We start from the raw sequence: 27,002 nt of genomic DNA, 5'->3' as shown, positions 1-27,002 counted from the left end.
CCATTGTCTGCAACCAAGCTAGGTTCTTTCATATGCAGCTGACTGAAGAATAGGGATCAACTGTTGCAAGCTGTGTGACTGCTTTGGTAGAACATTGGTCCTTGGAATTTATTGTATTGGAACGGGGAATTATCCCTCATGTCAAAATAATTCTCTTGGCAACAACTATCTGGTCCTTGCTGCATCTGCCATTTTGCTATTTGAGATGAACATAATACTCGAAGAGCTTCAAAGTGAGCAAAATTATAGTAATTGTGTGCTTTGGATAAAAGCACAGGGAGCTCAGTAGGTGCTTTGTTAGACTTTCAATTCCATATTTAGCTGATACCATGTTTAATGGGCTTTGAAAGCTTGATTGACGTTGTGCTATAGTTAAATATTTATTGCCTTGTGCTGTGCTGACCCTGTGTCCTCCTGGGATTCGCGTGTGATTTTGTTCTTGTTGCAAAGTTATTCAAATTTCATGATTTGAGTTTTGTCTCTTCATTGCCAGAGTCCGTTGAAGGACTTCCAAACGTTACCTTCCTCTTCAACATCGACCTCATCACATGATACAACTCGCAAAGAGAAATCAAGGTTGGGGAAATCACACTCGAACAATAAAGATCTTGACTTTGCTCAGTCTATAAAGAGGGATTCAGGGATTGGAGCTGGTCACGTAGTGGACCTAGATTCTAATGAGGATGACAGTGAAGAGGGACAAAAGGTCTTTTCCACAAGGACTCAGTCATCTAAGAAAGATGTTCCCATATTCAAGGGAAATGAAAGAAACATTAAAGTGCCGAGCCAATCATCAAGAAAGCCAAAGGAGGAGATGGAGGTAGATCAGGATGATCAGATAAAAGCAGGCCCAGTTCTGGGAGTTTTGCCGAAGGTATTTGGGTGATGATGTTTTTAGTTAACCTTCTGCAAATGTGCCTGAAATAATGGGAACATTCGTCTATTCAGGTACATGAAGAAGATGCAGCTGAAGGGCAAGAGCGCCGAACAAAACGAGTGAGAGCATGACCTTGAATGGTTTTTTTTTTTTGGTGATGATCTCTCTGCTCACAAGCACATCAGCTGAGTAGAGGATGTCATAAATGCAAGAATTTAAGTTGTAACAGAAGAGGATTCCATAATGCAGATGTTTACGTGATACATAAGGTCAATGATGGTTTTAACTACCTGAAAAGTTGCATTGTCATGACTTAGCCCTTGCTTTTCATTGTCCTTTTGGTCCTTTTGGTGGTGTGCAGGTTTTATCCGCTCTACCTTTAGTGTTTGGGGATAAAGTTCACAGGTCTAAGGTAAGTCTCCATTTATTTCCACAGTTGTCATACTGGAAATGATAATGTGGTTGTATGGTCTTTTGATAAAGGATTAGGCATCACTCCTGCCAGATTTCTTTTCAGACCAATCAGCAATCCTGTGTGTCATCCACTTTCTTGGTTATAATAATGCATGAAAATTGTTAAGCAACCTCTCCTTTGCCTCTCCCCTCTCACTTGATTTTGATTAGTGATTTCGGTATTTTGTTGACTAGAGGAACATATTGACTGCTTTGGTGTCTTCACATCAATTTTAGTTTTTTTTAAAAAGTTGAGTCGGCGCACAAGGTAAAATCAGGGGGGGTTCGGCACACTAGAGCTTATATATCCCATTAGTGTAGGAGCCATCTCCCATTAAAACTTTCCTTCCAGCAGGTGCCTTTTATGAAGGTTTCCCTACCTTTTAGGGATTTTGGCTTTGGGATATTAACATTAAGGGTGCCTTTGAGGAAGAAGTGCAATGGATATTGCCGGAAGATGGGTAAGGCAGCAAATCTTGACTTCTGCAGGTAAGGCATTTCACAAGCAGAAATATATGCCATTGCAGTTGAGTTTTGTGCTTGCTGCCATGGAGGTGTTTTTCATTATAGTGGGTCTGCATTCCATTAGAGGATGCTTAAGAGTTCCCACTTGTATTGCACAATGAACTATTGTTTCTTGCATCACATTGAGCGTGGGTACTCTTTTTTAGTTTTTTCTTGTCTGGATGCCCTTGTTTGGTCTTAGAATGCCAGCATTTGCACTCTTTATCTTACCAACCGTTCTGAGTACCGGATCTGTGGAGGGTGTTTCCTCTGGTCTTGGTCAGGTAAGGAAGTGAGTGCTGTGTAGCTAGGAAAATGGAATGGGTGAGGAGTTATGCTTTGCCATCTAGGGTTGGTTGGATGTTTCTATGCTTTTGGATTGTAGAGGGGTAGCTGATTTACAGATTTACAGATATACAGATCCAGATTTACAACGCAGGGCCTTGCTCTGCAAGATGGTGGTGAGGGGATTTATGCCGGGGCAAGAGCCTTGGAAGGACATCTTTATTAGCGGCATATAGTCTCAGAGAAGAAAGGAGAATCCTTCCATTCCCTGAAGAAAGAAGCCCTTCTAGCTGAGGCTGCACTGGAGTCTCCCTGCATACCCGTCCATACGGCCATCAAAGTATGTACGGTGTCTGTCCAGATACTAGCCAATGTGTGCGAGGGATGAACCTGAGTACCCTCCAAAGCCTCTGTGCATCTGGCTTTCCAGATATGCCAGGATGCTATGCTCGCTAGAATCTCCCAAGAAGTATCCACAGAGGCATGTACAGCTGTAAAAGGAAGGTGTGGTACCACATCCAACGAACAGGACTCAATCCGATGACGTCGAACCGAAATGGCCCGAGAGGAGTCAACTCTCTCATAGAAAACCTGAGGTCCTGTAAGAGAAAGCCAAGCCACTGAGCCCCATGTCATAAAAAATGGGGAGTGGGCAAAGTGAGTGAAAATCCTGGCTACCCCCATCCAAATCATCCTCGCCTGTCTGCAATCCCATAAGCAATGCTGAATAGTCTCCGAAGCAGAAAGGCATCAAGGGCAAGTAGGGTCGGCTCCGAACCTGGACCTCCAAAGGTTCACTGCAATCCCACCATGGATAGAAAGCCAAAAGAAGATAGTGATCTTTCTATTCCTGTGGAATTTCCAGAGTCTCCTCCAGAAGCACCTCTGCAGATCCGCAATGATATCAAAAGTTTCCCAATGAGGAACTCTGGAAGGTCTCCAACCTCTACTACTGAGCCGATATCTCCTGGCATTGCTGACAGTGTAACGAAAGAAGAGAATGCTCTTCTCTCGATGCCCTGTGTCAATCCACTCCCACTCTTCGGGGTCCCACTGCAAATACCTGATGGGAACTCCCCCATAGAGCCAGAGCCTTCAAGACCCGGTGGAGAGTAGCCGGGGGTCTGGGTCTAGGAACCACTCTGAATCTGATCCCTGCACCAAAAGACCTACAACCCTGATAGGCTGAAAAGCAGACTCAAGCAAGATGTCCTCTGTGGACCTGAGCAATCTGCCACCATCCTGGACACTAAAAACCAAAGCATCCTCCTGTGCATCTCGAAAGGCCAAAACCTGAAGCGGAACACCGCCTCTCGAAAAAGTACCTGCCCAAGTGGAGGAAGTGAGTGGCATATCATCTGTGTCTACCCAAACCTGTGGAAGGGCTGCCTCAATCTGCAAGATCCTCCCTGCACTCGCTCTGAGATGTCCAGTCAACCTTGATTTGGTCTCCTCTGGAAGCATGCGGAAAGCTTTTCAAGACCCCATAGAAGATGCAGGTCCCCTCTCCCACCTGGACCACTGCATGTAGAGTGAGGCACCCAGTGGTCTGCCATGATCATCTAAAATACTGTCATTCCACATGATGGGTTGCCTATCAATCTCTTCCCGAGAGGAAGGAGGAATCCTCCGAAGAGTGCTTCTGAAACTGGCCCAAGCTTTCAGAATGGCAACCATGAGAGGGGACGAAGGTGATCTGAGGTGTGCTGTGGTGAATATCCACCCAACACTGCTCATCCAGTCTCCACCTGAAGAAGGTGTGCACCTCTGTATGCTGCTGATAAGAAAGTCCTTCCACGGTTCCTACCCTGGCATAAGTCCCCGCACCACCATCTTGCAAAGTGAAGCTATGCACTGTAAATCTGGATCAATAATATTGAGACCCCCTTCCTGTGTAGGGAGGATGAGGGTCTCCCAAGCCACCCTGGCTAAGGCATCTGCTGTGCCATCAAGCCCACTCTAGAGAAAGTTTCTGATCGGTCTTCTGAGCTGAATGATGCAGTCCCTAGAACAGCATCAGCATGAATAAACAAACCAGGCCGTGGCCAAGAGGACCTGGTTGACCACCACAACTCTAGAGGCAAGATCCAGCTTGGCTGAGCTCCAAAAAAGAAGCTTCCTTCTGATGCTCTCCAAAATGGGAGCAAACTGCTGCGTGGTAGAAATATCCAAGCCGACCTGGCAGCCCAAATACCTGATAGGCTCACCCCTCTGAACCCAAGTGAATCCTATGTCAAGCCCCCAAACTGGAGTGTCCTCATCACTGATCCAAAAGCCATTGGATTTATGCCAATTTATCTGCGCCCGTGCCGCCAAGCAAAATAAATCCAATGCTGTCCTGAAAGAAGTGAGCATCTGTGGAGTGGCATCCAAGTAAACTGCTGTGTCATCTACCAACTCACTGTCAAGTAGCTCCTCTTTCCTTCTGATGGGAAGTCTCAGCACAAAGATGTCAGCTTGAGATCTAACATAGATTCTCATAGCTTCGGCCACGAACAAAAGAAGGAAAGGAGCAAGGGGGCATCCCTGACGGACTGATCTCGAAATCTGAAATCTCTCACCCCTTACCCCACCAATAAGTACCCGGCTGTGGGCTGATCTGTACAAAGAGGAAACACCTCTGATCCAAGCATCAGTAAAGCCAAAGCGTAGAAGGGTGCCCTCCAAAAAACCCCAATCTACTGTGTCATAAGCTTTCTCAAAATCCAAAAGTAGAATGGCAAGATTTTGGCCACTCTGCATGGCCCACTCTGAAGCTTCCCAGAAAGAAAAAATGTTATAAAAAATGCTTCTGCCATGCACAAATCCCGTCTGAGTGTCATGAATAAGATCAGGGAGAAGTGGCTGCAATCGGAGGCTGATAGCCTTGGCCAGAATCTTGTAACAAGTCCCCAGAAGTGTGATAGGCCTCCATTGGGACACTAAATTTCTGCAACCTCCTTTTGGGATAAGGTGGATGAGGCCCTCTGTAAGCGACCCAAGCATCTCGCCAGAGTCGCAAATGGCCTGCAGGGCTGAAGTAATATAGTCTCCAATCATATCCCAAAATGCAATGAAAAAAGACGGGGTGAGGCCATCCGAACCTGGGCACTTGCCCTTGTGAAGGGCTGAAAGTGCAGTCTTGAACTCTGTGTTGGTGAAAGGTGCATCGAGTAGAACATGCATACCCGGATTCACCAACACAGGGATACTCTGCCAAATAGCTTGTCTAGCATCCTCTCTATCATGTGTCTCAGGATGAGCAGTAAGAAGGGTTACATAGAAATCTGAAGCTATGCGTAAGACATCATCAGGCTCTATCTGTAAAACCCCATGTGAGTCAATAAGCTGGGATACACTCTCTCTACTATGTCTAGGGCCAAGAGTAGAGAAAAAGTGTTTATTGACTCTACCACCCATCTGAATCCAGAAGGACTCCCGTGCATGAAAGGCATACTCTGCTCTCTGATCAAGCAATAACTGCTGATGAGCCCTTGCTGCAGCAAGGCGCTCCTGAATCCAAGCATCTGAAGGCCGTTTCTGCTCTTCCCTTTGCAAAGCTGCCAACTGCTGGCGAACACCAATCTCACGTTTGAGAATATCTCGTCTCCTGGTACAAGCAACTGAGCGGTAGAAGTCGCTAATACCAGAAAGGGCAGCGGCTACATGTGATGGATATGGCTGCCCACCCTGGACATGAGAAACCCATATCTGCAGGGCTGCCTCTGTGTAAAAGGCATCTGGAATCCTGATGCTGGCAGACCGGCCTCTCAAGTGAGGCTCTGAGATAGCCAGCACAACAGGAAAGTGGTCTGAAGTGGAAACCCCAGCAGCAATGCATACCGATCCACCTCTGTCTAGTGCCCAGTCATCTACATAGAATTTGTCAATGCGTGCATGAATAGGCATGTGCTGCCTCCTGTTCGACCAAGAGAAGGAGGGACTGTGGCTGGAAAGGCATCATCACACCAAGTATCTCTGCCACAGAAGTGAAAAAGGAAGGCATCCCAAGCTGCTCTCTCCAAAGAGTGAAGTCCACCTTCGCTACCCCCTTTTTTGTCTGATGGTAACTCGACCATGTTAAAGTCACCTCCAATCACCCATGAATCCACAATGGGGGCCTAGGAGAGCAAAGTCTTCCACATAAGGACACGTTCCCCTCTTATGTTGGAGGCATACAGGTTAAGGAAACCAACCTTACGCCCTCCAATCAAAAGAACAATCCACTGAGCTCTAGAGGGAATAATGACTCCGTGTCCAACAACTAAGGGGAGAACCGACTGCGAAACTGAAATAGAAGTGCTCCCCTTGGTGCCCAAGGCAGGCGACCAAAAAGTATGCCCAGAAAGCAACTTGCCTGACTTGGCACAATCTCTAGAATCCAGCTTGTGCTCTTGAATAAATAAGATATCAATGGAACCCCCAGTAACACCTGGATGAAGCTGATCCCGGATCAGCTGTCTACGGCGGCGATGTGGGATGCCACCTAGGCCCTGTATGTTCCAACTAATAATCCTCATCGACGGGAGGATGTAGAGTGGAACACCTTACCCGACCTAGTGGCGGAAACAAACCCCTCAACAGGGGAAGACCTCCTGCTCGAGGAGGGAGGGATGGAACCAAGTGGCGGAAAATCAACAGGGGAAAGAACCTTGCCACCTGAAGAAGAAGCCCTGTCAACAGGAAACCCAACCACTGGCTCCCCAAAAGTAGCAGGCACAAACTCCTCTGGGAAATCTGAACCATCTGCTAGGGCTGAAAACGAGTTCCTGTGAAGCAAGCCAGACACCGGAGTGCGAAGGATCCCTTCTGAGGGAAGAGGATCAATAGTGTAAACCATCCCCTTCCCCCTATCCCAGGGAGGAAGTGAGGATTGCTCTCTATCCTGTGTCTGCCCAGCCTGTCTGCCCAGCCGCGGAGACCTCTACTGCCTCAAGAACAGCGTCTGGCACCGCTGGATCTAGGGAAGAAGCTGCAACCGGGGAGGAGGTCGAAGCTTCAGCGTCTCGGACTGTGCAAGGTGAGACTGGAGGGACAGCTCGAGGTGAAGCAGAGTCCACTAATGTACCCTCGTGAACTGAAGGAGGGATCTGCACACGTGCCGGAACCCACTGGAGAGCGCCGCGTGCCCTTGAGGTAGGTGGGGGTCGAGGAGCAGGTGATGGACTTGTACCACCCCCCCCTGTCGAGGCCGAGGAGTAGGTGCTGGACCTGTACCACCACCATCTTGAGGAGGACCACCATGCGAAGGTCGAGGAGCAGGTGCTGGACCTGTACCACTCCTCTGTCGAGGCCGAGGAGCAAGTGCTGGACCTATACCACCCCCCTGTCCCCCCTGTCGAGGCCATGGGGCGGTAGCTGTACTAGAGGGCTTCTTGGGCCTTTTCTTCTTCCTGGGGCAATCCCTGGCAAAGTGTCCAATGGTCCTGCATATCCTGCACTAGTCTTGTCTGCCTGAAATCTCTACTCTCTGGCGAAAAAAGGAACCATCCGGGGGCTGGATCATAACATGATCCATCTTGAGGTTAGGATCCTTACAAAGGACCCTAACTCTAGGTACCCCATCAGCCTTGGTTGCCTCTGCTGCAGTCAATGGCAACCCAAGGAGGGGTGGGATCTCAGCAACTGTGCCAAAATGCTCCCCAATAACAGAAAGAAGTCGATGGTAAACCTGGGGAAGCCCGGGGCATCTGATGAAGAGCGAAAAGATTTCCTTATCTGCCTCCACTGGGTCGAAACCAATATGAAAGGCTTTAAAGAAGATCTTCCTGTGTCCCAGGTGTAAAAACTCAGCCTTGAGCACAGTGCTCGCTCCCCTGGAGTGTCAAAAACAACCTGGAAAAAACCTCGTCCCAGATGACGAACATCTAACAATCGTAGAGTGAGGTTTGGGGGGAGAGCCGCAAGCATCCAGTCTCTGGCTTGGGATCTGGAGGGGTGAGACCCGAAGATGCGTGCTAGCAACGTGGTAGAGCATTCAATCTCTACATCCTTCTTGAGCTGCTGCAACTCGTCTTTAGAAAAGGTAATAGTTTTCACGGCCGGTGAAGGTGGAGTAGGATTGGCTGACGGAGTATCCATCGCCAATCGAGGTGAGGAGGCCGACTCTAACAATTTGGAGGCTCCTTCTGCTCCAAAAAAAAATTGCAGGATAAAGGGGGGTAGAAAAAAGGGGAAAGGAGGTGAGGAGGGAGCGGGGGGAAGGGGCGAGAAGGGGAGGGGTAAAGGGGAGAGGCTGAGAGGCTGAAGGGGAGGAGGGCAGGCTGAGAGGGAGGGAGGGGGCAGGCTAGGAAGAGGAAAGGGAGAGGAAGGAGAGGCAGGAAGGGGGCGGGCTGAGGGGCAGGGAGGGGGCGGGCTGAGAGGGAGAGGAGAGGGAGAGGAAGGAGAGGGAGGGGCAGGGAGGGGGCGACGAGCAGGCTGAGAGGGGGAGGAGAGGGAGCGGGGAGTGAAGGGAAGGGGGAGGAGAGGGAGAGGAGGGGGCGGGCTGAGAGGCAGAGAGGGGGCGGAGAGGCAGGGAGGGGGCAGGGGAGCAGGCAGGGAGGGGGCGGGCTGAGAGGCAGGGAGGGGGCGGAGAGGCAGGGAGGGGGCGGGGGAGCAGGCAAGGAGGGGGCGGAGAGGCAGGGAGGGGGTGGGGGAGCAGGGGGCGGCGGGCTGAGAGGCAGGGAGGGGGCGGAGAGGCAGAGAGGGGGCGGGGGAGCAGGCAGGGAGGGGGCGGGGGAGCAGGCTGAGAGGGGGAGGAGAGGAAGCGGGCTGGAAGGGGGCGGGCTGAAGGGGAGGAGGGGAAGGGAGGGAGTGGCTGAGGGAGAGGGAGGGGCTGAGGGCAAGGGAGAGAGGGAGGGACGGGCTGAGGGAGAGGGTGCAGCAAGGGAGCGAGGAGGAGCAGCAGCTCTGCAGATGCTATTCCCAGTGACAGCACTGCCTTTGGGATTGTAGACGGGGAGCAAATTTAGACTCAGACTCTTGAGAGAGAGAGAGAGGACAAAGACACAACTGCAGATCTCAGAATGCTCAAGTTGAGCTATTTACAAGACATGACTCAAAGGCTGGAACTAGTGAGAAATGGACTCCAGGGGCACCACAATCGGCAAGGAAGATGCCTGCATGATCATCACTTCAACCCACATTAGTTGCACAATCTAGATCTCTAGAAGAGGGAAAGAAATCACAATGAAAAACTGAATTTCAAACCATAGATTTCTGATTCAAGCTCCCTTTCTCATTGGTTGCCTTGGTTAAGGTGCCCTTGGTGTCTTTGCAGCCCCTCTTGCTGGAATAGATGAAAGCTTGGGACTGGAGAGAGAAAAACTCAGAAAGAGGTGTTTCAAGCTAGAGAGAGAAAGATTGTATTGGAGTAATGCTTTAGAGAGACAATGTAATGGCTGCTCACAGGCTAGGAGATGAAAAGGAGATGCTGTTGCTGTCCCAAAAGTGCAGAGAAGAGGCTGATTTCTGCGTGAGAAGGGCTGGAACAGTACAGAGAGAAAGCTTGTAAGGGAGTAATGCTTTAGAGAGAGAGTGCTGCTGGGGAAGCAGGTCAGGTGAACAAAAGGGTGATCTATTTCAATGCCATGTATGTAAGGACAATGTGGTTGTCAAGTACGACATCTCCCGCCAAATGTTATATTTTGCTTTCCAGTATAGGCACTGGAAGAAAACAGGTGGAAATTGGCCTCCCCTTGACTCTAACGATGATGATAATACAGGGGTAAGTTTATGTATTGATTCTCATTTAGGAGATGTCAAGAATGTGACCGTCACGTCACAATGAACTCTCAGGGACGCGCAGGAACACCTATTGGTCATGGAGGATGGCATGTCATAGTTCTTTCACTTTACCTTAAATGGTGAAAAGGTAGGAAAGCGTGCAGAGAAGCGCATGCATACTGTCACTTTTATCCCCCCTGCAATATTGGTAAACAATGTGGGGTGGAACAATTGTGGATTGACATTTTCCAATTCATAGTGGTGTAATTAATTTTGATGTTTTGAATGGTTTTGTTTCATGTCAATGTCAAGTTTTTCCCCAAAAAAATATAATTCATTTTATTATTTATATTTAGAACATTTGGGTATATATAAGTTATAAAGTTACTTTAGTTTCAAAGTTTCACTATCAAGAAGGGATGCTCTTGCTGCTCAAGGTCTTCTTTTATAGGCTCAGCCCACCCTCTGCCCAATTAAGAATGGGGGCTAGCTCCCCTTGGATTTTGGTGGGCTGCATGGGGGCTGTATTTCTTGCAGTGACAAGTGGTGCCATGGTCCATGCATGGCCCTCTACATGTCCCCATAGGTTGCCATGTGTGTCATGAGCTGCCACATGTCAAGGCTGCCACGTCAGCCAAAAACCCTAAATTTTGAAAGTTGTCAGAATTGAATTCTGACTTCACCGTTGGGGTCCTAGTAGGTAGTCCTATACATTGATCTACTCTAGAGCCTGTTTTGAGCTATCATGTTTCCTAGCTCACACCCAATATCCTGAGACATTCTTTTGGATGGTTGCTAGGTTGGTCTGCAATTTGTGCATTTGATTGGTCCCAAAGATGGGAACTTAGGTGGGGTGTGATTTTCTGATGTCCTTTCTCAAAGAGAAGGCATCACTCTTGTGGGTCACGAATGCCCATAACCCAAGGCAAGGGGGTCCACCCTCAAATGCTAGACCTAGCTCCCATGACCTAACTGAAACTGTAGGAAAACTTTCATCTACTTTTGCAAAGCATGCTATTAAAATTAAAATGTAAAAGAAAAAAATTTACCGAGCAAGTGGATACAAGTTTGTTGGGGAGTGACACATTATGCTCTCTTGTTATCGAGGGTAAGCCATGCACTCCACACAATATCATACTCGCAGAGTTTGCAAGCGAGGATTTTACACATGGACACCTCCTTCTAGATAACCAATTGCATCGACCAAAAGCACTTTTCTTGTCTATGTAGTTAGTAGATGATGAGTATTGGTATGGGTGAGCTATTAGATGCTTTACTCTTGTGGCAAGCCCATAAACCAAATACTATTTGGATGCCCCTATGCTACGCTTTACAACCTTTCTTTCATTTTTTTAGTGATACCCCCTGAAATGAGGCTCAGGATGCAACCAATTTGCATCCTTTTCTTTCCGTTGTTATTGCTCACTACTAGACTTTGGAGAAGTTTCACCACATGTGGTTCCTTGAAATTTATTTTCTACCTGCATGGAGAGTCACAGAAGATCTTGATCTCTAGCTCTTTTCTACCTTGTTCAGGTGTTAGAGAAAGCAACAGAGGGTATACGCAGTGGAAGCCAACCTTAGAGTAGAGTTAGGAGCCCAGGAACTCACACAGTGGTGTATTTCAATCTCAAACTTCTTCCTTAATGAGTATTGAATAGATGTGCAAACAGTAATTAGACAATGCTCAAGAGAGAGATATAGAACCAGCAAAACTTATATTTCCATCCAGTGTGGACACAAAACAAAATCGATGTCCAATGTCCCACCTTCTATCAGTAGAGTGCTGAATAGATGTGGACCCCAGTACATACCCAAAGCTGTTCTCCTACCTTCTTGGCACTTACAAAACACTTGGCCTGCATGCTCTGTGGTGCCTTGCAATCAGACCTGCCGACTGATCCTCCTGGACAGCCCCTTCGTAAGATAGTGCTTGCTGTAGATCCTTGACCTCCCTGCTGCTCTGGATGCAGCCCAAACTGAGGCACAAGTATCTCCTTGATGTCGTCTTCCTTGCTGCGATTGAATGGTGAAGAGCGTTGAGTTCCTTTGTAGCCAGCAATCAGCCACTTCCCTTTTGCCCTTGTACACTCCTGGGTTGGCACCTCTTCAATGGATGACAAATGAGCCCTGTAGGGATCACTTTTATAGGCCCAAAGGGACCCCCAAAAAAAAGCCGACCAATCAGCTATAATGGCTGACCTAGAAACTGATTTGGTGGTCTGTGTACGCGACCTTGTCTGCAGCTCTTTTCTATCCCATTGTGGAAGCCTGCCAATGGCCCAGGCTCTGTATAGTCCCAGACGGGGTCTTTTCCAGCTCTTTCCTGGCCCAGATCTCGTCTTGAGACAGTTGTCTATGAGCTCCAATTTCCCTGCCTGTTTGCTAGCTCTGTCCCAGCCCTTTAGCATCAGACCAAGCTCCTATAAGGTCTATAAAACAGGTGCCCAACATCCCAGGTTGCTCCTGGTGCTACCTCCGCAGGCTCCACCTGCTCCAAACCTCCATACAGGCTGACAGATACCTTCGGGTCTGTTCCAGGCCATGAACCTGTCTGTACTGTTGCTGAACAACCTCCAGACCATGCCACGTGGCATTGTGGATGCTTCTGGCAGGATTCCATGCTCTACTACTACTTGAAGTCTATTGCAGATGTCTCCAAGCAGTCACGTACCTTCTTTGATTGTGTTGCTGACATATGTGGCAGGCTCACCTATTGCCCACATGGCTCCTAACCTACCTTGGTACACCTCTCCCATGCACTGCTCATTTGGGGGCTTGGTGCTGGCCCCGCAGGTGCATCATGCTCCACCTACTCCAAACCTCCACACAGGCTGACAGATACCTTTCAAATCTGTTCCAGGCCATGAACCTGTCTGTACTGTTGCTGAACCACCTCCAGACCATGCCATGTGGCATTGCAGGTGCTTTTGGCAGGATTCCAAGGTTTGTTGCTGCTCCAAGTCTGTTGCTGATCTCTCCAAGCAGCTAGGTACCTTGTGCTGCTGACATGGCAGCCCATGTGCTGCCCATGTGGCAGCCCTTTTTCATGTTTTTTTTTTGTATGCTTGCTGCCCACATGACAGCCCATGTGCTGTCCATGTGAAGCCTTGCATTCCATGTTAGAGCTGCCCATGTGTCAGGCTCGCCTCCTGCCCACATTGCTCCTAACCTACCCTGGTGCACCTCCCCTCATTTGGGGGCTCATAGATGGGGAGGTGACCATTCCAACATCAGGTGCCTACAGGGCTTAACATCTTATATTGAACTTGGCCATTTACAACACACCATATGAACTTTCAAGTCCTTTCCTAGATGGCCAAATAGAAGACCTTAACTAGAAGTTTGAATATACACTCTTTTGTTTCAAAACAAATGTGGCAATTTGTTATGTAGCCATCAAAATATTCACACGTCTTATAGGCTCCAATCACATCCCAAATTTCTACTGCTTGGACAAGTTTTCAAACATGGAGTGATCATTCTATGCCATTGTGTTCTTTTGCTAGTGGCGGTCAACACAATAATTCAAATTATTTTGTCAACAGTCCTCAATGATATTGTTACGTTTGTTCCACATGATCGATCACAGTAATTCTTGGCAAGACACTGCATGAGCGCATGGTTTTCCTATTGTTCTCCTAATCCAGAGATTTTTTTTTTTTCCGAAAAAACAGTGCTAATTATATTACTTCGAGAACAAAATACAAGAGGTCAGCTTATAGCTGACGGGCTGCGTTCACAAACCGGACGCAGCCCTAAAAGGTAGCATAATAAATCATACTCTCACGGAGGGATATGCTGAGTGTGAATGAACAGCCATCGGGGTGGTGAGTAGTGCCACCGAAGGCCCTGCGTAGTCTGCTCGAAGAAGAGGCTCTGTGTGTCCCAAGCCTGGAGGAAGCGTCTCCGCTTCTCCTGACCAGCCCGGGAGTCTCCCTGAATCTGGTCCCACTGGCCTCTGAGGGTATGAATAATCTCACTCCAAATCTCCGCCATGATCTGGGCAGTCGATAAGGAAGTGCCACCGAGGATCTGCGCGCAGCGCGAGGTCCAGATGTGCCATCCTGTAATGCTGCTGATAATCTCCCAGACTGGCTGCCTCTCCCGAACTCCTGTATCAGCCTCTGCCAGGTGCTGTGGGATACCCTCGAGCGGCCCCCACGTCCCCTGTGTGATAAGGAAGGTGGGGTCCTGCTGGCATGCCTCGAACAAGTGATGAAGACCAGGTGCGGTGCTGCACCAACAGAACGCGCCCCAAGTGATCACTCCTAGCTCTGGTGCTACGCGGGTAAGAAGCCCGAAGGTCCACCTCCACACTTCCTGGGCGCGCGTGCAGCTCCACAGGCAGTGTTTTGGTGACTCCTCGTCCGCATGGCAAATCTGACAGCAACCGTCCTGGCCTATCTGCCTCAACCAGCTCCCCACTGGAAGACCTTTGTGGGCAAGAAGCCACAGGAAGTATGAGATCTTCCGCGGCCGCCAGCTCTCCCACAAGGCCTTCCAGAATGCCTGCAAAAAGAACCTGGAAATACCCTGTGCGTACCAGCTAGGTCGTTGGGTGGGGGGGCGGCTCTGCATCCTCCCGAGAACTCGCCTGCCCAGAGTCGTGCTGTAAGCGAAGAAGGAAGTCGGCCCCTGTCCTGGCACAATCTCTGGCCACCACCACTCTCCTGGGTCCCACTCAAGCTCTGACAAGGCCCGTCCCTCCCATAGCCAAAGACGCCAAAGCTGCAACTGGTCCTGCTCGATACTAGGGTCGGTACGCCAGACCTTCCCCAGGAGGCCTACGACCCTAACCCTCTGCCACGGGAGTAGGGGGTCGATGAGCGCATCCTCTCTCCTGAGTCGTCCATCCCCTGAAACCGCGAAGAAGGCGATAGAGGAGTCATCCAAACGTCCTGCGACCACCAGTGGGATGCCACGGGGGGTGAACTGTCCCAGCCAACGGGTGTCTCCAGGCATGAGGACCTGAGGCTCAGGTGGAGCCAACCAAGCGGCTGGGATCGCTCCGTCAATCTCCGTGCGTCTCGCTTGGACTCCACGTGCACCTCCAGCTGCGACTGCAAGATCGGTCATCTCCAGATGTCTGTACGTATCCCTCCAAACTCGAAGGGACCGGGCTGGCCCCCTCATCCAACCGTCCCACCTGATATGTGATCTCTCCCCCAACTGAAGGCCCTCGGCGTCTCTGACTTGCCCATTCCAGACGAGCGGCTGGCGATCGATCTCCTCCTGACAGCTGGGCTGGGACTGTATGAGACTGAGACAAAGCCGCCTCCAAACCATGAGGAGGCTACGAACGAGTGGAGAACGGGGCTGAGTGAGCGGGGCAGAAGTGAAGATCCACCTGAGGGACGGTGGCCACTCTCCACCTCGGCGCGGGACACAAGAGCCTATTCCCTGCTGAAGTAACATCTTCCACGTCTGCCCCCCCGGGGTCAAACCGCGGATGATAAGCTTGCCTAACAAGGCCTGACTCTGAAGCTCTGGATCGATAACCCCCAGGCCACCCTCAGCCTGCGGAAGAATGACTGTCTGCCAAGCAACCCTGGCTCTGGTATCTCTAAGACCATCCTCCCCAGACCAAAGGAAGTTCTGAACCAACCTCCTGAGCTGTGCCACGCTGGATCTCGAGAAGCACCAGCATGAAGCCACATACCAAGCCGTGGCTAGAAGGACCTGGTTAACTACCAGGGCACGACCTGCAAGAGACAGCTTAGCAGTACTCCAGAAAGCCAGCTTCCGTCGGATGGAGTCTAGCACCGGGAGAAACTGCTGAGCTGGCGTGATGTCTAGGCCAACCTGGAAGCCAAGGTATCTAGCTGTCTGTCCTCGTGGAATCCATCTGAAACCCAGAAATCGCCCCCACTGAGAACACGCCCCAGGGTCTGTGAGAAAACCAACTGACTTGTTCCGGTTGATTTTCGCACCAGCGGCCGAGCAGAAGACCTCCAAGGCCATCCGCACCCTCTCTAGCATCCTCTCATCATCCTGGACATAAAGGGCTGTATCATCTGCGTACTCCGAGTCCAGAAGCTCCGTGTCCTCCCGAAGTGGAAGGCGAACCCCCCGGATCCCGGTAGACCTCGCCCGAAGGTAGTAAGTCATGGCCTCGGCGAAGAAAAGAAACAGGTAAGGAGCAAGGGGGCAACCCTGACGCACTGATCTCTCCAGGCTAAAGCGCTCACCCATCCTGCCTCCAATGATGACCCTGCTAGACGCTGTCCTGTACAAAGGTGAGATACCCTGAATCCATCCTGCGGGGAAACCTAGCCGCTCCAGAGTCCCCTCCAAAAAGGCCCAGTCCACGCGATCGTAGGCCTTCTCAAAGTCGAGAAGTAAAATGGCAAGGTGTGATCCACTGTGCTGAGCCCACTCCGCCGCCTTTGAAAAGGTGAAGACATTATCCAAGATACTGTGATCCTGGACAAAGCCTGTCTGAGTGTCATGAATGAGGTCTGGGAGTAGAGGCCGAACTCTGGCACTGATCATCTTAGCGAGGATTTTGTAGGCGGTAGTAAGGAGAGTGATCGGACGCCACTGGCGGATCTCCTGTCTATCTCCTCCCTTCGGGATGAGGCAAATCAGTCCCGAAGAGAGGCTCTCTGGCATCAAACCGCTGCTGAAAATCCCCTGCAGAGCTGCAAGGAGGGGCTGATGGATCTGGTCCCAGAAGGAAGTGAAGAAAGCTCGGGGAAGCCCATCCTCTCCTGGGCATTTCTGTCCGTCGATAGCCATCAAGGCCTCCAACATCTCATCCGAGGTAAACGGCGCCAACAACATCGCCTGCATGCTAGGCTGGACCAGGGATGGAATGTGCCTCCACACCTCCTCACGGGCACGACTAGCACGAGGGGCAAGCGGCTCCTGCTGGAAGAGGGTCCTGTAGAAGTCAGTGGCCAACCCCAGGACCTCCCCCGAATCCGTAACGATGTGACCATCCGCTGTCCTGAGACTCCGAAGCTGATCACCTGCAGCTCTCTGGCCATGCGTCCTGAAGAACTCTCTGCACATCCGATCACCCTTCCGGGCCCAGAAGGAGAGAGAGGCGTGATAGGAAAACTCTGAGCGGCGCTGGAGTGTCTCCTCCAGGAGGGCTCTGGCTCGAAGGGCCTGGATCCGAAGCTCCTCCGAGCCCGGGGAAGCCTGCTGGAGTCGCTGAATGGATGCGAGGTCCCTCCGAAGAGCTCTCTCTCTACTCCACCACTCCTGACGAACCTGTAGGGCTGCTAGCTGGCAGATCTGGCTGGACTCCTGCAGAGCCTGCGCAACTGAGTCCACCAAATCCGTGCACTCCCCCCAATCTCTGTCCCAAAGACTGCAAATACTGCTACGCACGTCCTCCCTCGAGAAAATAGAATCGGGAATCCTGCATGACCGGGGGGGGAGGGTCTGGGCTGCCGAATCTAATGAGAGGAGTACCGGCGCATGGTCCCAGGAGTCTGCCTCCTTCCCTGCGGAAGCCCCAAGAGAAGTCCAGGCTCCCGTGCCAACGCCGGAAGGACGGGTCTCTCCAGCTGTCCCTACCTCTTGTCACGAAGATGAAGGAGTCCCAAGCTGACTGCTCTGCCTGAGCCATACCTGTAAACTCCGGACCTCTGCCCTGCTGGTCCTCCAATGACTCCAGATTGTTGAAGTCACCTCCAACAATCCAGGAATCCATGACTGGAAGAATCCCTGTAAGTGTCCTCCAGAAAGTGGCTCTGCATCGGAGGTCTGTAGGAGCGTAGATGTTGAGTATTCCAATTTTGGATCCCTCCAAATCCAGGCCTACCCAAAGGGCTCGGCCTGGGATCAATGTGCCATGACCGAAAACTCCCTGGGCTAACTGCTCGCACACGGAGGTACAGACACCCCCACTCCTCCCCTGTGCGCCGATCGAGGGCTCCCAGTAAGTGTAGGAACGTCCAGGGAGAACCTTCCCGCAGCTACGGGAATGAGCCGCAGAGAGCTTGTGCTCCTGGAGCAGAAGTACATCCAAACGACCAATCACTGCAGGCTGAAGTTCCTGCCGCAAAATGAGCTTCCTGGGACCACGGGTGCCAGAAGAGTGAAACCCGTTCACATTCCAGGATACGAGGTGTAGGCTCATGGCGAGGGATGGGGTGCTGCGAACAACTGTCTGCTCGCGGTCGAAGGCGATGAAGAATCAGGCATGTCGGAATGGAGGCGTTGCCGCTTATGAGAAGGTTTGGAGGGGGAGACGGGATCGTCCTGCCCGTCCTTCAACACCTTCAACAAAGGCGAGAGGCCTTTGGTGCCATGAACAAATGCTTTCTCGAGCCAGCTCGAGATCTCTGAAGTGGTCATCCCATAGAAGGTGCGGAGTTTCTGATGGGACCAAGCTCTGACATCCTGGGGGAGAGGCCATGACGGGGTAGGTCTGAGGATCACAATCAGTCGGAAGCGTTTGGCGGCGCAGCGCCACCGCAAGCGCACATCGCCCTCGGACCACTGAGTCTCGAGAAGCTGCCCACCGGACGGGCCTATCCAGGAACAGACCTGGGCGTGTGTCTGCTCTCTGAGCGCCTCCCAAACCGAGTCGTCTGTCCAGGTCTCGGTGCCATCGCTGAGGAACGTGAAGGCGAAGCTAGGGCCATCTCTAGGGGCCAAGGCGACAATCTTCCCATCCGCCCCTTTGCGGAGCAAGAAGATGCTGATGTCGAGATAAGCCGGGAAGGTCCCAAGGTCGGCCACGTCCAAGTAGTCCCAGGGGCCTGATCTGTAAAAGTCTCGAGGAAGCGCTCTCTCCTGAGGCTGAGACCCATCAGAGTCTGCCACTGAGGGGCTAGCGGCCATGGAAGCCTGCTCCGGTGGTGGTGTAGACTCCGGGTGTCCTGCCAGCGGGGGGGGAGGGGGAGGAGGCTGAGGGGTAGGCGACTCGAGCTCCACGGGGGCGACTGGCGGAGCAGGTGGAGGAGGCGGATCGGGGGCTGCCCTCGACTGGGAAGCCGAGGGTGCAGCTAACACTGTAGAGGAGTCGAGGGGAGCGGAGGGAGGGGGGGGATGGGGACTCCTCTGGAGCTGGGGCTGAGAGGGAGGAGAAGGAGACTGAGGAGGAAGAGACGGAGGCTGAGGCTGCGGGCCGGGCGAAGGGAGGGGAAACTGGGGAGGGGACTGGGACTGAGTGGGAAGGGACGGGGGAGCGGGAGAGGGGGGGATCTGAGGCTGTGAAGGGCGGCCTGCCGTCGACGAAGAAGCTCTCCCAGGTCCCTCGGGCGGCTGCCTGTCAGGTCTCTGGGGTGCTGCTGCCGGAAGGGTAACCTCTGCCTCCTTGCCTTTATCCGAGATCTTCTTGTTCCTTCCTCTTTTCCTTCTAACCTCGGTCCAGCCACCCACTAACTCTGGACCGGGCTCCGCCTGCCTCGGCTCCTCCTGACGTGACTGTCCGCCGGGGGGGGGGGGGCGGGGGCGGAGGAGGCGGGGACGGGGGGGGTCGAGATGAACTGGCGAAGCGTGGGCACGCAGCCGCCAAGTGCCCAAAGCCATGGCACCTCAGGCACTGACCTGGCTGTCCGGTGACTATCATGCTCTGGGTGATGCTGCCGGCATCTGTCACAATCTCGATCACTGCAGGGAGGGTCGCAGGGTCTGCCACAGCCACTCGGACACGGGGGGCTCCTGCCGTGGTCACCGCATCGGCGAAGGTGTCGTGCATAACCCATCCAAAATGGGAGCCCAAGTCCCTGACAATCGGCCGCAGCTCAGCAGCAAGCCCTGGAAAAACTAGTGTCACTGGGTGGCGAGGTATACGGAACCGAACATCAAAATCTGCTGCGTTGAATCCACGGTACCACGGGACTATCATGATAATCTTTCCATCCACCGATGTGGGGGAACCGGCAATCAGGTTGCTCGCAGCTTTCTCATTGGAGAGTTTGAGCCAGAAGATGCCCCTTCCCATAAGGGCCACCTCCTCAATATGGCCATCCTCTAGCAGGAGAGTGGACTGGAGCCAGTCCCTGATGGCTGCTCTGGAGGGAGAGTGTCCAATGACTCTACCGTAAACAGAGGTACGGGCAAAGTCAGTGGCAACCTCCTGCACACGAGATGATTGTTGCTCTGTCAGGATAACGCGGTAGGCATCTGGAGAGGGAGGGTCCGACTGGGCCTCCGGATCCGGGTAGGGGGCAGGGGGCCGCCATACCGCCAAGACTAACTGCAAGCTTCCGATGAAGAACAGGCTGCCACCCCAAAAGGGGAGACGAAGCGGGAGGATGGCGCCTGGGTATGGAAGGGATGGTGGCGGAGGCGGAGGGTGGAGGCGGGGTGGTGAAGTGAAGCAGAGGGGCGGGCGAAGCGAGGTGGGTGAACGGGGGGGGTCGGGCGAGGCGGGGTGAAGGGTACGGGGCAGGCGGGTGGCGCGGGAGGGCGGGGGGGGCGGGGGTGATGTGGCGGGGGCGGAGGGGTGAATCGGAGGGCGGGGGAGCGGAGTGGAGGCGAAAAAAAAAAAAAAAGGGGGGGGTGGAGCAGAAGGAAGCGGGGGGAGCGGAATGGAGGCGAGGGGGGGTGGAAGGCGGAGTGGCGGAGAGGCGGGTGAGGGCGCGGGGGACGGGGGGGAGCGGGATGGAGGCGGGGAGCGAGGGGGTTGGGTGGAGTGAGCGAGGCGGGTGAGCGAGGGGCGGGTCGGGTGAGCGAGGGGGGCGGGTGAGCGAGGGCGGGCGGGGGGGCGAGGGCGGAGAGGCAGGGGGCGGGGGATGGGAGGCGGCGAGCGAGGCGGAGGGATGGGTGGTGGGTGAGCGAGGCGGCGGGTGAGGGGGATGGCGAGCGGAAGGCGAGGGTGGAGAGACGGGGGGCGGGGGGTGGTCGCGGCGGGGGGGGGGGCTAGGGAGTGGAGGTAGCTAGCGATGGGGAGAGGGAAGCTCGCAGGAGCGCCGTTATTTCAATTCCACACTTTGTGTAGAGACCTAAGAGGTCCCTAATCCAGAGATTTTCAATATATCTCATATCCTGTGGACAGTTCTGTCTTGGCAAGTTAAAGTGGAGGTGCGTTTACAGATATGAGTACACCTGCTTCATGGTGTATCCAGACAGGAGTAGGCTGAATAGATCTCTTGTTTCCCGTCCTAAGAAAATGGGGGAAGCACATCCCCTCTTTCAATTGGGTTTCACTGTACCAAGCTCTCTATTTCCCATTTCTATAATCTGTGCTTCACGCCTGACATCCTGGCTTGCTCCTGGTGCTCCCCGTGTGGGTCCATCATGCTCACCGTGCTTCAAACCTCCATGCAGGCTGACAGATACCTTCTAGGTCTGTTCCAGGCCATGAATCTGTCCGTATTGTTGCTGAACAACCTAGACCATGCCATGTGGCATTGCGGGTGAATCTGGCAGGATTCCAAGCTCTTCTACTGCTCCAAGTCTGTTGCAGATCTCTCCAAGCAGCTAGGTACCTTCTTTGATTGTGCTGCCCATGCGGCATCTCTTTACTTGTTTGTTCTTTGTATGATTGCTGCCCACATGACAGACCTTTTGTTGGGATATGTGTGATCACTTGCTAGGTGCATGTGTGCATCCACTAGCAGTCATATGGTTGTGTGTGTGTGTGTGTGTGTAGAAGAGGCACACTTAGTGCCATAGGCCATGACACAGGTGATGATGTAATGCAAAGGCCCCCACATGGGGTGGTGTTTATGATTGTGGAGTTCCTATGATTTAGGAGCTACCTCCTTTGATGTAGGAGAGGTGCCATTGATTTAGGCCACACTCTCTCCATTTCTATAAAAGAGGGACTTCCCTCTCACAATGAATAGAACACACTTTTGGTTTGCATCTTGTGTTCTCACTTCTCTTCCAAGATGCATCTCTTCTATCCCACATTTTCCAACATTTGGTATCATAGATTTAAGTTCTAGATCTTGCCTAGGCTAGCATTATTTCATACCAAGCATCCTTGAATATGGGCGACCTCTTGGCTGCAAGCAATTAGAAATATATTCCCGCATACGCTCGTGCCGATAGCTTCTTCGCTTAGCAAACTTTCACACAATTCTGCCCAATGCCTTGACTCTTCGACAATTCCTTCTAGCCACAGGTGGGCGACACCACAAGCTCCCTTGTGTCCAAATATGAGGCCCAATGGTTGTTCTAAAGAGGAGTAATCACCAAAACTACAGCTCAAGAAGGTGCACGTCTCCTGGGTGACATAGCGCACTATTCCGCCTATCATTGCTGGTGCTTGTTCTTTGGTAATCAAGCTTTCATTCTGCTGCAAATGCCCCTTGAATGCACTCTTCAACGGTTTGAATTTTGCCCTCCATTCCTTGCCTATTGCTGGATTTGATTTTTGACAGTTTTATGGTCAAAATGTTGAGTGGTCAAACTTATTTTTTGGGGCTTTTGTGAAAATCAGTCAGTATTTGTTTGCTTCAGTCTACCACTGATATGGTCTTTGACTGATTACTTTGACCACATTTGTAACTGATTCAAAACTTCTATGTGAATGGTCAAATAGTCTTTAGTCAATAATTCTTCATATGATGGACTTGACTTTTGAGCATATGATGGTGTTTGGACAATTCTCATTGAGGGGAGGTAGAAATCATGATGTTTTTGAGGCAAGAGTCAAGAAAAATCTCATGAAGACCTTCATCAACAACAAGCACAAATTGAAGTGCTCAGGACAAGGTGTGAGCATAACATGGTGGAGACATGCCAACATATATGGAGATGAGCAAGTATGGTATGCATATGGTGAGACAAACTTTATGGAATCCTCCTCTACAATCATGAAGTTTATGATCACTCATAGTGGTGAACGAATGGATGCAAATGTTGATGACTATTTTTCAAAGTATGTTTCCTTTTGGAAGTGTTTTGTACTTCTCAATTACAACATTCTTGTTGATGAGATATTTCTGGTGCTACCATTGAAAAAGGAAGATCTACTCTCTTCACATTTTAATTTCATGTCAACTTCATTGGCAAATGACAAGATGTATATGGATGTCAAGATCAACATTAAAGGCTTCCTCAAAGGTTTCAAGATGAAGGATGATACTCATATTGCTTGAAAGTCTCTTCAACAAGAGACATCACTTTTGGATACTAGAAAGCTTGAAGATGATCAAGCATTTACAAAGAATGCCAAGGCAAATCTGATTGAGGAAAGTAATTCAACAAATGCACAAACAAACTTTGTGGTAGAAGATTGGGTCTTTTAAGGTCCAACATCTTTAAAATAAACGTAATCATCACTTGGTCAAATTTTTGAGGTTTTCTGCCTGGAATAATACTCCAAAAAGAATGTTAAGTGTTGTATCTTTTGTAAATCACCTCTAGTCACCATATGATGTAGACCATGTGTTATGTCTTTGCCTCCATGGTACCTCTTGCAGACATGAGAAACTTGGTCCATACAAAGGCCTATGATTAATCCTTGAACATGCAAGGGAGATAACCATTTGGGGGGGTCTATCCCATTTTTGTAAGCCTTGACCCTTGGGCACCTTTGCTAGCATGAGATCCTAGCCATAGATTTATCCTTGACCACCATGAGATGGCATGAGAAACTATGTGACTAGATGTATCCTTGACATAGCAAGAGGCAAACCTTTGAGGGGGGGTATGTTGGGATATGTGTGATCAAGGGCTTGCTAGGTGCATGTGTGCATCCACTAGCAGTCATATGGTTGTGTGTGTGTGTGCAGAAGAGGCACACTTAGTGCCATAGGCCATGACATAGGTGATGATGTAATGCAAAGGCCCCCACATGGGGTGGTGCCTATAATTGTGGAGTTCCTATGATTTAGGAGCTACCTCCTTTGATGTAGGAGAGGTGCCATTGATTTAGGCCACCCTCTCTCCATTTCTATAAAAGAGGGACTTCCCTCTCACAATGAATAGAACACACTTTTGGTTTGCATCTTGTGTTCTCACTTCTCTTCCAAGATGTTTCTCTTCTATCCCACGTTTTCCAACACCTTTTTCATGTTCTTTGTATCCTTGCTGCCCACATGACAGCCCATGTGCTGTCCATGTGGCAGCCTTGCATTCCGTGTTAGACCTGCCCATGTGGCAGGCTCACCTACTGCCCACATTGCTCGTAACCTACCCTGGTGCACCTCCCCTCATTTGGGGGCTCACAGATGGGGAGGGGACCATTCCAACATCCCACCTACAAGGATTAACATCTTAACACATTAAACTTCACCATTTACAACACACCATTTGAGCTTTCAAGTCCTTTACTAGATGGCCAAATAGAAGAACTTAACCAGAAGATTTAAGATACAAATTCTTGTTTCAAAACAATTGTGGCAAAGTTTAGATTGGTCTCCAGTCTTATTTTGTTATGTAACCATCAAAAGATTCACACATCTTATAGGCTCCAATCACTTCCGAAATTTCAACTGTTTGGACGAGTTTTCAAACATGGACTAATCATTCTATGCCATTGTGTTTTTTGCTAGTAGCTGTAAACACAATAACTTAAAATTGTTTTTTCAACAGTCCTGAATGGATATTGTTATGCTTGTTCCACATGATGGATCACAGTATTCTCGGCAAGATACTGAATGAGCACATGGTTTTTCTATTGTTCTCCTAATCAAGAGATTTTCAATATATCTCAGATCTTGTGGACAGTTCTCTATCCTGGCCTTTTCTAGTGAATTGAAGTGGAGGTACGTTAACAGATATGGGTTACACCTGCTTCACGGTGTATCCTGACAGGAGTCGGCTGAATAAATCTGTTGCTCCCGTCCTGAGAAAATGGGGGGAGCACATCCCCCTCTTTCAACTGGGTTCACTGTACCAAGCTCAACTGTCTCCCATTTCTATAATCTATGCTCCAAGGTGTCCATGATGTGATATGCAGTTTTTCATGATGACAATTTGTTCAGCCAAGTCAAAACTGCATGTTTATATATCGATCCCCTTGTGTGAAACAATAGTTTTTTGGCATTGTTTATAAATGTGTGCTCAAATGTTGATGGCAACATGATTTTTGAAAAGCTAGGAGCAATATGCATTTAAAGAAGCACGCTTTTATGGCAGGTTCTTTTGGAATGTGATGGGGATGCTTCAGATCTAAGTGGTGATATTGGAGCAGTTGGTCGCATTAGCATGTTGGCAAATCAGGAGGATCATTTTCTGTTAGATCTCAAAGGTGACGTTCTCTTGGCATTTAATAGAGAGAAGCAAAAGAAGGAGAGATTTGTCTATTATGTTATGTCAAACTCACATTTGCTATTCATGCATCAAGTATAATTGCTCCACAATTCCAAAGGGAACAAAGAAGATGAAGTCTGGGAACACCTATGGAGATCTCCAAATTCCTCCAAGAAGAACAGAAGTACACAATCTTGTCAGTCATACCTATTTCAACTTAGCCATCTTACCTAGAGAAAGCCATAGTAAGGACGTTTTCTTGGCAAGGGCAACTTGACTGCAATGAGATGAGTGGAGGATTTGTCAACTTCAGCTCAGCAAACATTTATCAATGTACACAGGAACAAATGCTTTACAAAACTCATCAGTTTGAAATGTGCACCCAGCTTTGAAAAACTTAAAAGACCCACGTTTCTTGACAATAGCTGTGGCCTGCATAGTTGCCTCACGTTTGGAAATGTCACGTTTGCAAATGTGTTTTCAAATGCTTGGAAAATGGACCATTTGTTTCTGCTGCCTGCAACACATACAAAGATCCTATGATTCACATATGATTGTAGGAGTTTGAATACAAGATTTTCATAATTTTCATAGATGCAGAAGTCAGAGGACAATCACAGATTTTTTCTTCGGTGACTCGAGCCAGGGGCAGCAGGGGTCTTGACGTAGTAGAGATCCGGAGTGCACGTCACAGACTTGACCTCTCATGGACACTCACATGAGGATTGCAGACTTCTCCTCTCTATTCGATGTGGGGAGAAAAGCCACTGGAGTGACTGCAGCAATTGCTAGACAACATTTCTTCCCCGATGACGCTAGGCCTCACTAGATCCAGAGCCGTTGTCAGTCCAGCTCATCTTGCCTATTCTCAATTGACAGATGGAGTTGGTCCCATAGACAGCATACATAGGTCCAACCAACCCACTCGAATGGATAGCTGACCTGTTGACTGATGGCTAGAGAATTCCCCTCATTGCCCTTTATAGCTACATGTGGGTTCTCTCTCTTATAGCGACAGCATGATATATTTATTTTCTCATCACAGACACCAGCCTTGGGTGTGGATGCCCGTTTAGTGGCCCTGCCCCTTAGCTTTCATCGTATCTAGTTTTTCTTAGTCTCATAGACCCTTCGGTCTTCCATATATGTTAATAAGCTTTCTTTGTTTTCTTTCTTTAGTCAATGTATTCTAGGTAATGAATTCAACTGAAACCGGCCTTCACTTTCCTAAAGGGCTGTAGACCATAACTTGCATTGCATATTCATTATTCACAGCCACATTGCATCATTTCCAACCACTTAACTTTAAACAATACCACTTAGAAACAACTTGAGAACTAACTGGATGGAGGCTAGAATATGCCCCTGCTCAATGAAACCAAGTACAAGACACCACACTGGCCCCAAACACTTGGCGCCCCTTCCGGTATTTATTTATTTCTTTAGGAATGAAATTAATACATACAACAAGGGCTCTTCCTTGTGCTCTGCCCCACGGGCAATTCCACCATCCAAGCCAAACCTTGGCTATAACCTGCATTCCATCCTAGTGCACACACTAGCACCCAAGTGCCAAGGCAAAGCTAAGGCATTCACCATTTGTCCATGACCAACTGTAAAAGTATCCAAACATTTTACAAAGACTGTAACCAACTGTGAATGACTAGGCATCCAGACACTTTCCAAAAATCTCCAAATGCAATCACATGAAAAGGATAGTGACAAGAGAACTCAAACTAGCTTCAACTGACTTCAATCCAGCTCCGAAACACCTCCAGAAGCAACACATCTAGTGTTGAGGCTAGCCGAAGTAACAGGCAACTAGGAGAGGGGAAGGAAGAGAGGGATTACGAGCTGGAATCAAAGAGAGAGAAAGAGCAGGAGGATCACGGGTAGGAAAGAGAAGATAAACAGGCCGTATAGCAAGGGAAAGGGGCCGTACAAGAGGCAGGGGAAGAGACACTTCCCAAAAGTCCCTAGGTGCACACACTAGGCCTACTTGCCAGGGGCAAGGCAAGGCTTAGAGGGGTTTTAAAGTTAGGCCCAAGGAAACCAATGTTTTATTGGTTAGAAGGGGTTAGGATTT

At 50.2% G+C, this 27,002-nt stretch overlaps 1 protein-coding gene across 2 annotated transcripts in view; it reads left to right on the top strand.

The window, feature by feature from the left end:
• Positions 1–892: 892 nt before the first annotated feature.
• The window catches only part of BIN4 (double-stranded DNA binding protein), a 100,209-nt gene continuing 74,099 nt past the window's right edge, over positions 893–27,002 (top strand). For both annotated transcript variants that reach the window (XM_087381363.1, XM_087381355.1), the window contains exons 1-3: positions 893–996; positions 1,239–1,289; positions 24,803–24,914. In XM_087381363.1, the coding sequence (XP_087237489.1) occupies positions 24,872–24,914 (43 nt within the window). In that variant the 5' untranslated portion in view covers positions 893–996; positions 1,239–1,289; positions 24,803–24,871. The remainder of the gene's footprint in view (positions 997–1,238; positions 1,290–24,802; positions 24,915–27,002) is intronic.

Source organism: Dipteris shenzhenensis, chromosome 1, assembly GCF_047967505.1.
Source record: "Dipteris shenzhenensis isolate YYH24624 ecotype China chromosome 1, Dip_SZ_1.0, whole genome shotgun sequence".
Taxonomy (NCBI): Eukaryota; Viridiplantae; Streptophyta; class Polypodiopsida; order Gleicheniales; family Dipteridaceae; genus Dipteris; species Dipteris shenzhenensis.
This window is presented reverse-complemented; position numbering and strand designations above follow the sequence as displayed.